This window comes from Filicampus tigris, chromosome 10 (assembly GCF_054856515.1).
Source record: "Filicampus tigris isolate MCC_2025a chromosome 10, RoL_Ftig_1.0, whole genome shotgun sequence".
Classification (NCBI taxonomy): domain Eukaryota; kingdom Metazoa; phylum Chordata; class Actinopteri; order Syngnathiformes; family Syngnathidae; genus Filicampus; species Filicampus tigris.
In genome coordinates this window covers 9,116,818-9,134,410 of record NC_141226.1, presented here as the reverse complement: position 1 = coordinate 9,134,410, position 17,593 = coordinate 9,116,818, and the positions used below count along the sequence as shown (strand labels likewise).

At 41.2% G+C, this 17,593-nt stretch overlaps 1 protein-coding gene across 3 annotated transcripts in view; it reads right to left on the bottom strand.

The window, feature by feature from the left end:
• The window catches only part of LOC147140711 (TSC22 domain family protein 2-like), a 32,083-nt gene extending 15,932 nt beyond the window's left edge, over positions 1–16,151 (bottom strand). Inside the window, exons 1-3 of one of the 3 annotated variants that reach the window (XM_086043308.1) lie at positions 14,200–16,151; positions 13,791–14,115; positions 3,709–3,783 (exon numbers count right to left, since the gene is read on the bottom strand). In XM_086043308.1, coding sequence (XP_085899434.1) covers positions 3,709–3,783; positions 13,791–14,115; positions 14,200–15,481 — 1,682 coding nt within the window. In that variant the 5' untranslated portion in view covers positions 15,482–16,151. Of the gene's footprint in view, positions 1–3,708; positions 3,784–13,790 lie in introns of all 3 variants that reach the window. The other 2 variants (XM_086043306.1, XM_086043307.1) reach the window with 2 other exon arrangements.
• Positions 16,152–17,593: the final 1,442 nt, after the last annotated feature.

The following is a 17,593-nucleotide window of genomic DNA, read 5'->3' as shown; positions in this document are numbered from 1 at the left end:
TGGTCCATCGTGTCGGGGCATTTCTACAGTGAAGCGATTCGCTAGGAGGTAGAAATAAATACAGTATTTGGGTGAAATTACAAGGCCTTTTCTATCTCATTTCATGGAGAGATCACTAACGATGACGTCACATCATAACCGTGCGTAAAAAATGAATCGATCTGTTACTGTTACTCAAAGCAACTTTGCAGAGTCAAGCTCCTTGCTGCCAACACTTTCCCTCTGCCTGCGCGGAGCACATTTTGGGCCCCGATGACGTCAATGTCGGTTATATGACCTGGCCGTTTAGATTGCGGTCGCATTGCAAAAAATCCGATACTTATCCGATGTAGGACCACGTATAAAAGCGGCCCAGGTAAGATATGAAAAAAAATCGGAATTGAGCCATTCAGACTGTCATAAAAAAAAAAACGATCCAGATCGCATATGGGCAAAGAAATCCAATCTGGGGGTATGAACCTAGCCTATGGCTTATGTTTAGTTTACATCAACTTCTCTGTTAAGAATTGCACACTATCTACTAGGTATGGGTTGATGAAATTCTGATGATGTTATGATAACCGTGAGCAAAAATATTGCGGTATCACGATACTAAAATTATAGCTCCTTTTTTTAAATATGTGGGGTTATAAAAACAAGCATTTATTTACATTTAACAGATTCGATTTCATTTTTAATCAAAAAAGAATCAATTTGATAATCAAATAGTTGTTGATTAATTGTTTCACCTCTAGTCTTGTATAGATAGCTGCAATGTAACTATCACTGAGTTCATCAGACAGAAGCACAGTAGTGCATCAAGTTGAGCATTTGGTTGAGAAGTTAAAAGCTGAATGAGCATTTCTGAAAACTGACAAAAACAAGCCGAGGGATCCCAAATAACAACATGAACTGCATAGAGAATAATCAAATTCATTCATGCCGCATGAGCGGTCATATGACCAGGAAGGTTATAAAGGGTTTGAGCAGCTTGCTTACTGGGAAGTGAAACCTGATGCGAGTGCTAAAATTGGACAAGCGTTTTACATGTCATGATTCGGAGCTGCTTCCTAAACTAATCCCCTCTCAATTTTAATGCGGATGCCAGCTTGTTGTGGAAACTACTTGGAACAATGTGGCCATATGCATTAAAAAAAAAAAAAGAGAGCGAATACAATGGAATGTCTATGGTCTAACTAAATATGTTGCAGGCCTTTGAATAGTTTAGATTTGGAAACAATATAATCCATAGGAAATAATGGAAATGGAAATAATCATACCACGGTCCTCTATCCTAAAACTTAGTATCAACCTGTACAAGAAATATTTTATTAAACGTCATATAAGAGTAAAAAAAAAGTTAAACAAATGACGTACATGGTTAAGATGGACTAAAGAACAGCATCGTGACAGTGAGGCCCGGGGGTCTCACTACTTGGAATGCAAGTCGTCTTATTTCACGAAACATCTGGTAAATTGTTCTTCTCTTCTGCTCATACCATTCCTCGTTGAAGCTAGTCATTTGTGAAGAATTACCACAGCAAAAAAAGCCAAAAGAAAATGCAAGACATGTTAATCCTTAGGCGCTCATTGAGCTCCGGCAGATTGTTGCATGATATGTTGCCATCACGCACAACAACGGTCCATCTCTTTTGATACACACTGAACCAGGTGACTTCTTGAAATGATTAAAAACATCCAACATTTAAAGGTTCAGGGGGGTGAGAATTTAATTATCGAAGTTGATGCATATTTATTTTAATAAATGTTTTTTTTGGTTCCTCACTACTTTTCAACCAGATTTGCTATAATCCATATGTGATAGAAAGAAATTTCAGATTTATTTCCACTGACTTTCATTAAAACACACTGGAAGAAACAAGTAGTATAAATTACAATGTAACATTTGGCGACAAATGTTTCTTAGCATTGCAAAAAGCGAACAACCGTATTTTGTAGATATAATTTCTAGTCTGCCGGTTTGGGTTTTGTATCGCACATAGCATTATTGTGATTGTGGGAGGAGCTACAAACAGGAGCTGGGTGTCACAAGAGATATTACAATTCCAAATTCTTAACGCTAACTATAAACTACAAGTTTTTCCCCTTGGAAAAACACACTTTTTCAGCCTTCTTTGTCATGCCTTCATGCACTCCTATAAAGATTTCTCAAGGATCCTCCGCAGCTCCAGCCATCTTAATGTTTAAGCTTGGAGAAGGACACCCAAAAAAAAAAAAAAAAAAAAAAAAATCAGGTTGGCTGAGTAGGGAGGTTGCTTTAGCACGTCGCTGTTCTTGCCAGCCAGGAACTGTCCGGTGCTCACGGTACTGTGAGCAGGCTGTCATGGTGAAGCACCTATGAGATGTCCTGTCTCAACTTTTGCCTCTTATCGCACTGAAGGGGAAAACTCGCAGTTAGTAGTTTGGGTTTGAAATACTGTACTGTATATCTGTTGTGAAACCAGTCCTGGAGCTTTTGTGACCCACCAGCTGTTATATCGGAGTTTTTGTTGTGATGTTGGGACAGCACTCTGTTCTGTTGACTATTTGTAAAAATAGAGAGAATCAAATGTACATCAGGAGAATGTAGCGATCAAATATTCCTCCCACCCTATTTTAAGGTTGACATTATTGCGATATTGTATGTACCTTAAGAAATTACATTTTTATCTGACAATTTTTTTTTCATGCAGCAAAATTAAGCAGGCTGAATGTATTTTTTGCTATTTGATTCGCTAGCTAACTTAGACTTACAATTTTATATATATATTTTAATTTTATATATATTATATATATTTTAAATGTATTTAGTGTTAGTAATGCCTTTAGATGCCGTTCTCTTATTACACAGTAGTGATGTAACAATAACAGTGATATCGCAATAATAAAATTGCCACAATATCGTCATAGTCATGTCACTATATCAAAAGCAGCATATCTGTCAAAAAACATTACCTTACCTTTTGCCCGATTCAGCCGAACACAGCATCATGAACTACATAGACCATGATACTTTGCGCTGCTGAGCCAATAGGAACACATGAAAATGAAAGAACTGGCCAAGACTTTGTCACTGCTGTTATTATGTCCAAAAACATAATGTTGTGCAATTTTTCCAAAATTATATATATATATTTTTTACAATATCATACGTTTTTATACAATATCATGAGATTTTTTTATATCACCAACCTCCCCACAATATCGTTATAATTATCGTATAGTGAGGTTCATACCGTGATAAAATCATATCGGATTGTTTGGATATCGTTATATCCCTATTAGACAGCGGTGCACATTTAAGGTTGCATCTAATTGGTCAAAGTCAGATTAAAAAAAAAAAAAAAAAATTCGTATGAAACTCATTGCACAGGCCACCATCACGAAGATATATATTTTTTTGCTATATTGTGCAGCTCTACTTAAGGTATATATTATGTTTGCAATCAAATTTGACGTGCAATCAACTTTATAGGTATCACTTGTACAACAGCAACAGTGTGTCAGAGAAAGTGCAAGAGGAAGAAAAGTGAGAATATCGCAGCGAGAGAGAGACAAAGATGTCATTGAGAAGTCTATTGGCCAATTCCGCTTTTGCTGCCAAGCTTTTCCAAACTCATTTCATGCATGTGGCGAACAGCAAAACTCCGGGCTACCGAATGAACACTGCACACACATTGCTGCACTCTTGCAAGGCCCCGGTCAGTCCATTCCAGTATAGTACTGTACCTATCACTGTGGGCCTTTGAGTCCCTTAATCTGGTGCCAGACTGGAAGGCCTGGTAGAAAGCCTTGGAGGGGTTCCTGTGTCAGCCAGATTCAGGAAAAGGGAAAAGAAAAAGAAATAAGGACAGATGAAATGGGGAAACAAGATGTTTGTGTCATCGCAAATAAGCTTCTTAGAAATGGCAATTCAATTTAACTGCTTGGCCTAAAATGTGACTTTGGAGAAAACACCTTCCGTGTCATTTAAAAAACTGGACATCCTCGATTTTTCTGCTCTCGCAAAATGTAACTTGTACAACTGTTGACGCTAGTAACCCAATACAAAAGCAGCTATGAGCTGATGTATCTTCAGGTAAAACACGAGGCAACAATTTAGTCAAAGATGACTAGAATGGCACTTAGAGCACAAACCTCCATCTAGGCCAAGCAATACTAAGCAATAAGCATGTTCTTCACCGACCACTCTAAAGGCCTAGATATGCCAATCTGATGTCGGACGTTGGCAAGCGTCGGAGTGTCTGAATGCGCCGTCTGATTGCTGTAGCAAACACCGTCGTAACATCAGACTGCGTCAGGAAGCGTCTGCTGGGCGTTTCAGCATTCGTCGCCAGTCGTGGCATTTGGTCACTCTGATTGGCTGTTAGCTAGCGAAGCAGCACACGGAGCACAATCGGAAAATGACAAACGTGGATGAACATAACGCACAATACTGTGTGCCAAGAACGTGAGGGTTTACTTCGCGTGGGAGTTCGTGAGCAAAAAATATAGCTAAATGCATTGTTTACGGTTTTACAATCCGCCCACGGCCAATATCTCTCCGGTTGTTTTTTTCTAACCGTGATGAATAGTGACTACTGCCCCCGATGGTATGGACGGGTATTACATCTCACTCATGCGCAGAAGGTACTTTAATGGTCAGCGTCGCTGTCTGTCGTTGCGGTGTATTTTTCCAGCGTGACGTGCCGACAGTCAGCCCGGCGCCATAGGGGGTAAGCGTCGGTCACAGTTGGCCAACGTCGGATTGGTCTATCTAGGCCTTAACAGTGTTCTACTTCAGTCCTGTATGTAGCAGTACGCAGAAACTCATTGAAAACCACTCTGTTGGGTTTAACAGCAACATACATCAGTTCTTCCTTGGCTATTGTGTAATGGTTACTGTGTACCTAATGAAGTGACCAACGTGCAGATATTCCTGATGTTTGCCTACGAGAACACTGTGTCCTGCAGTAACGGATGTGTGCTAGAAAAGGGAAAGGAAATCCCCACACTGTCCCCTTAGCCCCAACGCCGCCCCCCCCCCCAAACACAGCCAAATATTTGCAAACTTTATAAAACTATTTTACAAACCACAACGAGCAAATCCAAACAAACAAACATACTGTAACTTAGCAAACGGTGAGCGAGAGGACATACATCAGCTCAACACATGCACAATACACACAGGAATAAGGAGTTGATTTACAGCATGTGTGTAAGCACAAACACAAGGCTCTTTTCCTAGAAACCTAACACACACACACACACACACACTTCCTCACATTACCTCATGACTAAACACTCTCACAAACCTCCCCCTATGCTTCTGCACACTTTTACTTTGTGGGCAACCATGCTTAAGACCCTAAACACACGCACATGCAATTCCACGCCACTCCCCCGAGACAAACTCTCCCTTCAGAGCTTAAACCTCAGAGCTCAGAGAAAGCCAGCGAAGGGCTGAAATGATCAAGGTCAGATGACTTGGAATGAGTCATAGCTGCTTGTTTTCAAGTAACAAACAATACCATGAAACTAGGGGTGGGACAGAACAGGTAAACCATGGGATGATCCGTGCGTCGGTTTCTGGGCCGCAGTTCAGTGCATTCTTGGTACGTGCCACTCATTCCTTGACAAATTGGATACATGTGACAATACAGTAGTTGAAAATATGTATACCAACACACGTATATCCAAAATACAAAAAAAACAAAACAAAAACACAAAAATGTCAATACAAAAATGCTACTTGGGTAACAGTTGGAATAGGTGTGGCTCAGCTTCAGAAAACAGGTGAGCTGTGATTGTTTTTTTGCTGAGCCCTGAGCAACTGTGATGTCATTTTCAATCAACTGCAAGTAACAAACGGCCGCCCAATGAGAGGGCTAAAAAAAAATGGGTGGATTTTATTGCTTAACTCATAATAATATTAATATTAATCAGAATTTTGACTAGTGGAGGCGCATAGAACATATTAGTATAAAGAAAACTTGCGGGTTGACTTCCTCTTTAAGTACAGAACATGTTTTAAGCGACTCTTGCAGAGCATAAAATGCCTGTCAACAGTTTTCACTATCTCCTCATTGTATTCAACAGTGAAACCAAAAATAATCCACACCAGAGCTTTGAATGAAGCGTCTTCAAAGTTTTCAAATCCCTCGCTTTAGTGCGTTCGTGAGCTGCATTGAAAATGTCGGATACTGTTACAACTGGGAGTAGGCGAACGTGCAACAGGCACACCTGGCATCGATGCAAAGTGAATTAAAAAAACTGAAAAACTGTGGCCCATAAGGTTGGATTGTCCCATGCAGGGTGTACCAAACCGTCTCCTGAAACCAACTCAAGGAGTACAAAGGGAAGACTTGCTGTTCAATTTTGGAATGCGAGGACAGAAACAATTTGCCTTTTTATGAATACTGTATCTTCCACAAGCACCAAACCTACAGTGACACAAAAATGTGTGCAAGGAGAAACAAAAGTTTTGTTTGTTTTTCTTCACAGCAAAAAACAATATGATACATTCAATAGTCACAATATTAGATATACTAGCAAAATCTGACAAGGGCCAATACACATTTATGAGGCTTCAAAGTCTTCGGAAATGGAGGACAAAGTGTGAGGGTAGATGGATCGGTAGAGTACCGGTAATCGGAACGCATGGGGCACAGGTGGGCTAAGGGAGGGATTAACTGGAGTGTTGAAAGCTCCTACTGCTGGTGCTCATGATGCTTCACGTCCTTGCAACATCCATCCACTTGCCACTGAGAGCAAGTAGGTCAAACCTATTTGGATTGTACTGTTTGCCTTGTTTCTGTGTCTTGCCAAGGGTCTTGATTCTAGGCGAGAGATCATGGGAAGTCCCATGCTACAAACTACCCATCATCCCATTCACACAGTGCACTTCCAAGGGGAATTCTCTGAGGATGTGATGAGTTCAAGGCCATACAGTAGTTTCCAATTCCAAGAAGTTGCACGCCAGAACACTTCTGAGCACAGGGCACATTCCAACAGAAAGCAAGAGCTCAAAGTATGAAGTCATTCAGACCATGGGAGGATAAAATGAGAACATGAGCCCAAATACTGACCGACAAAACATTGGGCTGGGTTGGATCATAAATTCAATGCGTCTGTTCTCGCTACAGCAGAATGCAAATCAAATCAAGTGAAAAGTGAGTCTCACTAAACTTGCAAGCCATTTCATTGCTGTGCTCTATACACAAAATGAAGACTACATTCTCAGCAGGGTACATTATGTCCCCTTGTTGAAAGCATAACTCGTTCCATTATGGGACACTTGATTGGACTTATACAATAGGTCTGTATGTAAAAATGTCAGCACTAAAATTCAACACCCCCCTGAAAAATTCAGGACTGATGACTTTCAGCACAAGTTGTAATGCCCATTAAGTGATTCCCCCCATCTCATCCTGATTTAGTTATTGTAGGAAGGAGGCAAGCATAGTGTTTCCCGTCTTGCTTTGTCACGTTCTGTTGTCACCCAGTGTCTGAAAATGTTGACCATCACCTGAAATCATATGCACAGATCGACTCATGTCCACTTCAACCTGTGAAAATATAAAAGCGATCGGCACAATATTTTGGATTTTATTGACATTAAATTGACTCCTATGAGGAAAAACCATTATCACCTCCACAAAATCTAAAATATTGTGCTGATTATTTTTCTATTCTTACTGGTTGAAGTGAGCTAGAGTAGGAATTTGCATATGAATTTTGGTGGTGATTGGTTGTAGTTTTCAGACAATTAGTGACACTTAAGTTATGTTAGACTACATTGGCAGGTAGCCAGCCTTTTTGTTCATAGTAGATAGAAATTTAATGTAAAGCATAATGACCGATGAACAATTCATCTTATGAAAAGCCTCTAGGAAAGCATTGCATTTGCATATCTTGGTGACTTATCAAAGAAAACAGATCCGGCATGCGAGAAACTGCAGGTAAGCTGCTCATTGCCTCATTCTCTCCTAAGCGAGCCATGGAGGGGATAATTGTTGTGATATTTTCAGAGGTTGAAGTGAGCATAAGACATCTACATACATTTTGGGGCTGGCTGATTTCTGTTTTTTTTTTTTGTTTTTTTTATATACATTTTTAGCGTTGTTTGTACAATGATTTTGAACGGACAAATTGTGTCCTGTTTGTCCACTGACTCCCAACAAGACATGGGAAGGGGGAGGGGGCATGGTTGTATTGCTGAGTAGAAAGGACTGTTTTGTGAACGGATAATTACTGATTTTCACAAAACAAATTGATAAAACTGAAAATAAAAGCCAATACAATTTTACTGATAAAAAAAAAATACATAAGAGTTTTTGTGTGAAAAATGGTCCATCCCGGCCGGATGGTCGTTTTAAACTTTGACTTTGTTGTTCGAACAAGGGAGGGCCTCTCTACCTCATTTTGAGGGTGATGCCGACAGGCAAGCAGAAGTGTCATTCCAACCTGAACAATTAATCTTCCTTGTGAAATCTTCTTTAACTTTGAGGGGTGATGGTGTTCGCAGAGCGTTGTTTGAAGTGTTGTGTTTAAAGGCTTAAAATCACTATCTTTCGAGCAGCAGCTATCGAATATATTTAGAATCGATTATTCTATCGAGGATGCCATGGATTAATCAGGGGGAAATTGTTTTTGCATCGTTAAAACGGTAGTCACCCTCAAATGAACTTTTTTTTTTTTTGTGCTGATAAACTGTATAAGTACGGTTATATGGGTTTCTACTCATGCGGTCTTTATGTCCTGGTCATTATGTTTGACATTTTAGCACATATTTGTTGAAATCTTCAATTTAGGGAAAAAAAAAACGTCAGCACGGCGACAGCTTCAGGTTAAACACTGCACTGCGTGTGATATGAATATAATATGAATAAGATATACCATGCATTAGCGATCATAGGCATGCTGCTGCAGTACATTAGTTCTGCTTTGCAGTATACACATTGCACTTTACCTCCTGTGAAATGATCCCAAACTTTAGACATCCTCTTGTCTTTTCCACACAATTTCCTCCCTGTCTGTCCCCATCACCAACTTATTCCTACAGAGTGGTGCGTGAGTCTGCAGTAACATTAGTCTCTTTGGAAAAAAAAAAAATATCACTCAAAGCTTTGAGGCGGAGACTTTACTTATTTTTGTAATACAATTGTTCGTGATTTCCTTGCTCAGTTGTGTTGCAAATGCGTGACAATTTAAGTTTGATTTGATTGGTCATATTCATGCAATGGTGCTCAATACACCTACGGCGGGGATGGCCAACCGCTCAAAGGCAAAGAGCCACAATTTTGACTGTGTTACCGCAAAGAGCCACAGCATACGCACAAACTTGGTACATTGATTGTCGAATGCAATCCTTTCCATCAACACGTTCAAACAAGCCCTCCACACACACCGTATTGCTCACTTTGTGTAAAACAGAAATTTTTCCTCACAATCCTATCGTGGGCCGAAATTACATTTTCATCAGACAAACCTAATTTAACAATATCAAAAGCTCATGGTTTGGTTTTATCATGGTATTGATGTCACAGTATGATATCTATTGCAATATTGTGTGAAAGCTCACACACCCTAAAAACAGTTGCGTTAAAAATAACAATTTTGGGTCAAAAGTGGACCAATCCACTAATTGGGTCAATTTGTCCCGCCTTCTTGCGTTGCTTTGTACAAAAACGCCCAATTTGGAAGGTTTTGTACAAAACTACCCATTTTGTGGGTTGTTTACCCCAAATTGTGTTTTATACCCCAAATGTTTTTAGAGTGCAACACTGCAGTAAGCCTCACCCTATTGCTGGGATGTTCATGGTACACGGTCTGTTCACTAATTTCACATTCTCATATTTCTTATTTTTAGCATTTGAAATATGATACTGTCGACTAACGGTTATTTCTTTGCGTATCAATTCAGAAACACAGGAACACTGTGAATAAAGACAACAGGAATATAGAAAGAGACGCAAATTGCTCATGCAAATTACTATACAAAAACTGAGGTAAACCCAGGAGTATGTTATTACAATGTTGCATTGTTCTTTTACACCTTGGGTTGTCAAAACCATTCAGGCAACATTAAAGCAGAGTGAATAATATTCCAAGTATGCAAGCAACATCTTGGTTCTCATGCCTTCGGTATCTCCGCTGTTTAGTCTGAAGGACTGCGGTGGCAAGGTGAAGGAGGAACTTTATCCACAGTGTTGTGTTGCATAAACTGTATTAGTATAAAACAACAGAGTGTGTGAGCCTTGCTATTTAAAACGCATTCGTATGTCATCAACATAAATCAAGCTGGAAGGTAAAGGGTGTTTGCTATAAAGTGTGGTTTGTGTTAAATAGAGGATGGAAACATAAATAGTGCCGAGGAAATGTAGAAAATAGAGCAGAGTGTGGAGGGGTAACCGAAGCATAGCTCAAATGCCTGTCGAAGTAGCACACAACAAGTGTCCTTCTGCAGCTTCTTTGGAGTACAACAGTTACTGCAGAAAAGGAATGTCATTCGGCACCTCATCTGCACATCAACGACTGTCACTGCTCGTCTGTCAAGCGCTGATCTCCGCAGGTACCGATAAGACAACAGCCAGTTGTTACATATTACCGGTAGATACAGTATATACGTTTCAGGAGGGCCCTCAAAGAGAATGTATAGAAAATGTAGGCAACAAGTACAGCTGGTCGGCACACCCGACTGAGAGAGCTCTTATCAGCAAAATAGTATCATAGTGGAAAGAGTGCTGCTTCATGTCCATGTCCGATAGGGCTTTGCTGAGGTAAGGGACCTCTGCTCTTATCAGTTAGGGAGCTGAGTCCTTCTCAGAGAGAAACACAATTCAGAGAAGGAAAAAAAAAAAAAAAAAGAAGGCCTTCACCGGGGTTGTCTTCCAACCAAATGTAAAATGCATACATTAAGAACAATGAACGGTGCTTACACGCTGCACTTGCTTTTCACAGCGCCAACGCAGAGTAGGGCGCAGGGACGGCGGCGGCACAATGCATGCTTGCCCTTATTTGGTGCTGGCGAACAGGAAGAAAATGGCTGTGTAAAGCAGCCTAAAGCTTGGTAATGCAGTCTATATTTGTCACCATTTCAACTGAAAGCCCTAACTTTGCTAATAATGAGGAGGAGTGAGGAGACGAACATCAGCGAAAAAGATAGCATGAGTTCATGAGTTGTAACGGCACGGTGGAACCTGCGGGAGTTTAGGCTCAGAGAGCTACAGCTCTATGAAAGCCGCTTTGAGGTGTATTTTAGGGTGAATAGGGGGCAGTTTAGTTTTTGTCATCTGTCTGGTGTCTAAGATCTCAGGACACCATACAGTACTACTGTAATTAATGATTCCTCCACTTTCTGCTACATGCCGTTTCCATTGTACAACTCCACCAAAATCTCTTTCTATTTTGACTCTGCCACCATCTCCCTTATTGCATTTGCTGATACGCCAATGTGCACTGCCCACCAATTGAACATATTTGAATTCGGGCGCACCTTCCACATAGAACGGGTTGGTCGACAGGCACTGTGGTAACTGCACTATGAAAGGGCCTTAACTCTTGGCATTAGTCTGAAGACGCTTCTGATATAAGCCATGGATTTTATCGTGAATCATCACATCAGCGTAGGTTAGGTTAACTGTAGCTGTATGCTGTTGTTTCCCATAAAAAATGGTCATTTGAAGGAACGCCAGCAAGGGCAAGAACCCAAAAAGTCAACTGTACACCAGATGACAATGAAAGCACAAGAACTACGCACTCTATCAAGTACAAGGTGAAGAAGTGCATACGTTTATACCCGATTAGCGTTGATTTAAGATATGGTTTGTAACAATTTCAAATTTAAAGGTCCACCATGATGCATTAAGTGTGAGTAAAAATCATGAATCTATGTATTATGTATCCCCCCCAAATGATGATGGACAACCTGTGTAAACATGGTACAAATACTTAACTATTTCAGCCAGTATTGTGACAATATTTACCTTCAGGTAATTTCATAAAAACTTGAGTAGATGGTGAGGATACGTAAATTTCATGTTGCTTTTAAGTGAACAGAGTATTATTGCTACAATTTTCTAAACTAAAAAACTTAGAAGATACACACACTGAAAGCATTGTAACAAGATATAATCAAAATTAAATCAGAAACTAAGTACTTTTTATGAAACAAGGCAACTTAGATGGCAAATAATTTTTCCACCTACAAGGAGGATTAGGGAAGAGATGTGGGTGTTTTTTTGGGGGAAGGGCAGGGGCACTGGGCAATATCTCAATCTTTTCAGTCATCTCTGTGAATAAAAATGCATTGATTGGTCAATCTAGGCCTTAACGTACAGAAATGACTTATTTCCTGCAGGATGATAAGTGAAACAACTTACTGTACACGCACAAAAACGCCCACTTCAAATGTGAATCATGCGCATGATTGTGTTTCTGAGTAAGTGGAGGAAGTGATGGTTGTCTTCCACACATGCGCTACATCAATTTTTGAGCACAAGTGAGAAACATCTGACATATTTCCTTCCTCTTATCACTTCCTCCGAAACATTGTCATCCCCTGCACATCTCACTGAGACTACGGGAAGTCCCTGCTTTTTTTAATTTTTTTTTTTTTTTAAATATTAACACTTTGGGAAAAGTGCATAGAGCCAACCCACACCAGGGAAACTTTTACATATTTGAGTCAGTATCACCATAAGCTGCCTTTGAGACGTCCCCATTTCACCAGATTTGAGATTTTCCTTTGAACTTCACACTAAGTGTACTAAGCAGATGTGAAGCTGTTAGAAATGGATATTGGTCAAGCTCTCACTTTTTTTTAATATAACTTAAATGCCAAATATGGGAGCTTGCTGATAAGCATTTTTTGCTGATAACATTTTATTAGCAAGTAATGGACCTTCACTTAGCATCATGATTTGGTTAGGAAGCTGACTATGTATTTTGTAACTAATATATTTTGAATTTCTGAAAGGTTCATACAATGCTTAATATTTTACTGTGACAGGGTGGACATGTTAAGCTTGACAGCGTCCAACTACACACATACCGTAATATGATGACACTTGTGAAACATTAAGTGTAAATATTTACTCTGCAACTAGCCACTGTTTCAGCCTCCATTGAGAAAGACAAAATGCTGGTTGATAATGTCACTGAAAACATGTCAATAAAGGGATAGTTTAGGAACCCTACAATGACTGGGTAGACACGTAAAATATTGAATATGATAATGAAAAGAGAATCTACATGAGCAATTTGACAAATTTTATCAAAACACTTGGTGTGGACAGTGAAACCATATAAAAAAGATTTTGTATAATTCAACCACTTAATAATCATGCTCAGTCAGCATAGCACCACTGTGTGGGACATGCCAAAATCCCATGCAGCCAACCAAGGGGAAAAAAATAGAACATGAAGGAAATACATTATCAGAGACTTGACCAGTTCAGAGTCTACCCTGCCTCTCGCCCGGAGTCAGCTCGAATAGGCTCCAGCATGCCCACGAACCTTGTGAAGATGAGCAGTACACGGAATGGCTGGACGGTTGGATTATTGTACTCTAATGTGTGCAAATGTTTGGCCACTTATAATAAGACCTTTGAGTTTCATTATCCTGCTCCATTTTAAATGATGACAAAGTGATTCTGATCCGGACGCACTTAATAGTGATACTGACCCATTTGTAACAACAATTCTGCAACAGCATGGTGTTGTCAACGTAAATCTCACCATTGACGTGAGCTTTCTAACAACACGCAATTTGTAATGTAAAAAAAAAAAAAAAAAAACTTAAAGTGCATAGCAAGAAAATAGGATGTTACCTCTCCTCATCCCCGTCGACAGGTATGTGGATTCCAAACAAGCTGTTGACTGTTGGAGCGGCAAGCTGCAGGCTCTCGGGCATGAGGGGCTTCACCAGATCCTTCCCAAACGACTGTGCATTGACAACCCCATCCGATTTCCTTACACCGCCTCCCTCTACCTGTCCGAATCCAGTTGCAACGAGGCTGTGACCTGCCAACGCCCCTGGAGTTTTGCCTTGGCCCATCAGACCTGGTGTCAAACTAGCAGCTGTCATCTTTGGCACAGCTGCAATGGAGGCACTGGGCACAGCAGTCGGCGCAGCGGGGGACACGCAGGAGATCGCTGCAGTGACAGGCACATTTTGTACACCAGAGGATGCGGTGTGGACGCTGTGGGGTTTGGACTGTCCAGTGGCGGCATACTGACCGTGAGGAGAGCCACCGCCCAATGCGGGGACCGCAACGTTTCCCATTACACCAGGCTGGCTTGGAGCCATCTGTCCAGGGATTACCTTTCCGCCGCCAGCGACGTCCCCAAAATGACCGAGAGTGGAAACTCCTGTAGAGCCCTGGGGCATAGCGGGAGAGGTTGCTTGTCCCATTGTCTGTGGCGCTGCAGACTGGCCGGACACCGACAGTGACTGACCAGCAGTGAGTCCAGACTGCTGTTGATAGAACTCAGTCTGGTTCTGGCCAGGTAGGTGTTGTCCCACAGAAAGTTGGTAAACTTGCGTCTGGGCTGATGGAGGCAAAATGGGGGACTTCTGCATGTGAGGCAATCCGTTTCCGACGCTCTGGGGAGCGGCAGGCTGGACAATCGCCACCGCAGGCTGCACTGGGACGGATGTGGGCTTGCTACTGGTGAGTGCAATCTGCGGGCCAGACCCGCTGACAGCATGTGGCCGGGTGATGAAGTTCTGCTGCGCTGACGTCTCAGCTGGATGCAAGCGGACGACATCCGGTGAAGGACCAGAGGCCTGATTTGTGTGCGTTACCGGGGCAATCGTAGAGCCGCCGGTCTGCCCCAGCCCACTGTCTCTGTCTGCAGCAGCCTCGGGCGTCACGCTGGCATCACGCCTTGTGCCATCAACAGTCCGATTCCCTACCGAACCATCTGATTCTTTCTCGTAAAACTCTGTACACATCCACCGGCCTCTTCGGAAGGGTTCTCCAGTACCGTGGTCAAGTTTGATGACCCTGAAACGGGAAGTACAAGTCACTGTGGCAGGGGCAGGGGCAGGGGCAGGAGGAGGACCTGGATTGGGCACTGTTGCGGGTTGGGATACATTTACGGACACAATGATAGGCCCTTGACTGGACGTCGGGACAGCCTGTTGCTGTGCGCCGAGAGCCATGCCGCCAATCCCTGCTGGCTGTTGAACTGGACCGGACACTGGTGCTTTCCGGAACTCTCCCAAGGGATTGACTGACAGTACAGAGAAGTGAGGTAAGTGCGACGGCGCCACAACTCCCGTCGCTTCTGGCTCTACGACGTTATTCAGCACTTCTTCGGACGAACTCATGTCACACGGCGGCTCGAACTCAGTTCGGGACACGTCGTACATCTCTGACGACACATCCTCCGTATGAGGCTCATCCGGGTCTTCAAGGCTCTCTGTGTCGTCCGCGCCCCCAATAGCAGCCACCTGGGCCTGGGTCACACTTGTGATCTGGAAACAGCTCTTCTTCTTGGCCGGCATTTTCGACATAGTGGCAGACTGATTCCTCACCTCGAGAGTGTCTATATCCTGCTCCACCAGAAAAGGAGAGGTTGACAATTACTCTGTAGGCAAATTTACGTCCTGTCCATCAGGCGGTGTTGTGGTTTTCTGGGACCAAAATTGATCAAAGAGTTACTGAGTCGTAGACTAGTATATATTTTAGGATTAAGAGTAACTGAGGTGAATCTGCGCCATCCCTTTCGCGTCTCTGGATGCGATTCACCACGCAGACCGCGTCCAAACGCCGGACGGAGTTGCCTCAAAGTCCCCGGGCGGGCTGTCCGCCTGTCTTGCTTGCTAGTCTCCCCCGGTCGGTGCAGTTGTCACCAAGTGTGTTCCACCGCTACGGAAGGGAGATACTCGAGGGCTGAGGAGGGCCCCACAGCCCTCGCAAAAAAGCTAGCGAGTCAAGCCAACTGGCTGCCGCACACTCCCCCTACGTCGGAACAAGTAAGCGAGACATCTTCTCCAAAGCACTCCCCCTACGCACTACTACTCACTTACTTACTTACTTACTCACCGTTCGCTTATCATAAACGAAACTACGATCGAGGGAAGGATAGGAAAAAACGTCCCAGAGTGTCACAGTTTTAGAATAACGTGGATATAACGACGAGACCCGCACTGTTGCCTCCCACACTCCTCGACAAGATGGCTCTGTTCGTATGTTGTATGCTACCGCGGTGCATGATGGGTAGACTAGTGCGGTTGGCGATGCCTTCAAGTACCACGCGGAAACGTCGGATACCTTAAGTACAGCCATAGAAATGTATTATTATTATTTATTATATTTCAGAACGGGGGCGGCAGACCCATGAGACACAACGAAATCGTTCTTTGATGTGCATGTTTTATCATTTCGTTTTTATATTTCATGTTGAAATGGACGAAAGTGCTCATACTTGACTGGGAGAATAGTAAGTATGGAGTCGACTGCGGTACTCACATAAGACTTATACTGCCCCTAGTGGGAAGGTAATTATTAAATAAATAAATGAATAAATAAATAAATAAATAAATACAAACTGCAGTAACATGACAAACATTTTGATTTAAAAAAATGCAATTTTCCTCTCTCATTATTGTATGATTTTATTATAATGTTATTATAATAAATTAATTTAATCAAATTAATCAATTTCATCTTATTTTCATGTAAATTTGTTTTAGACTTTTACAATAAATGTAATCATCCAATTATAATGAGCTAAATGAATAATATTGTAATTGTTTTTTATTTAAATGCGTAAAAATAATACTGTACATCTAATTATCTATTTAGTTACATCATAATTCATTCTTATTTTTATTTGATTGTTTGGAATTATTTATCTAATAAAAATAAACAAAGGAATCTAAAAATGATTAAAGGTTAAAAACTGTTAAAATTGATGTATAAAATGTGTAATCAGAATTGATTTTGATTATAAAGTAATACATGATTAATAATTTTATTTTACTTTGGTTACTGTAACTGTAATTAATCATTCAATTATTTACTAAAAATAAAAACATGTCAAAATTGTTTATTGATATTTTACGGGAGCCACAAAGCTCACAGCACCAAATGACTTCACTGTCAGCCTCTCATTTCACAGAACATTACACATGTTTATTACATCATACATACATCATTAGTCACATAATTCAGATTCACATCAGTACACCATCTGGTATCGGTTAGACTGCATCTACACCCTGGGAGTACAAATATATAATCTACTGAAATACAGTGAGCAAGTTGACTGCAGTACATTTGCTAATTTCTTGGATTGTTTGGTGTGAATGGAAAAATGATTAAAATTACATCTACAATGGTGTTCTTGGCAGTTTGATTAGACACATTCCAGAAGCTGGTTAGGTCCAGTCACTCTCTGTCCAGCACCTTCAATCTACAGTATTTTTAAGTAAAGTGAAAGTGAAGTATACAGAATCTTAGTAGGCAGGCAATAGTCAGCATGCTTATTTAAAGTGGAGGTCAACCCAAACATATTTTTTTCATGAATATGTTCTATGCAGACCGGCTTGTTGAATCAAAGCATTCTGATAAATATTGAAATATGGAATAAAAATTAATCCACCCGTTTTTAGCCATCTCTG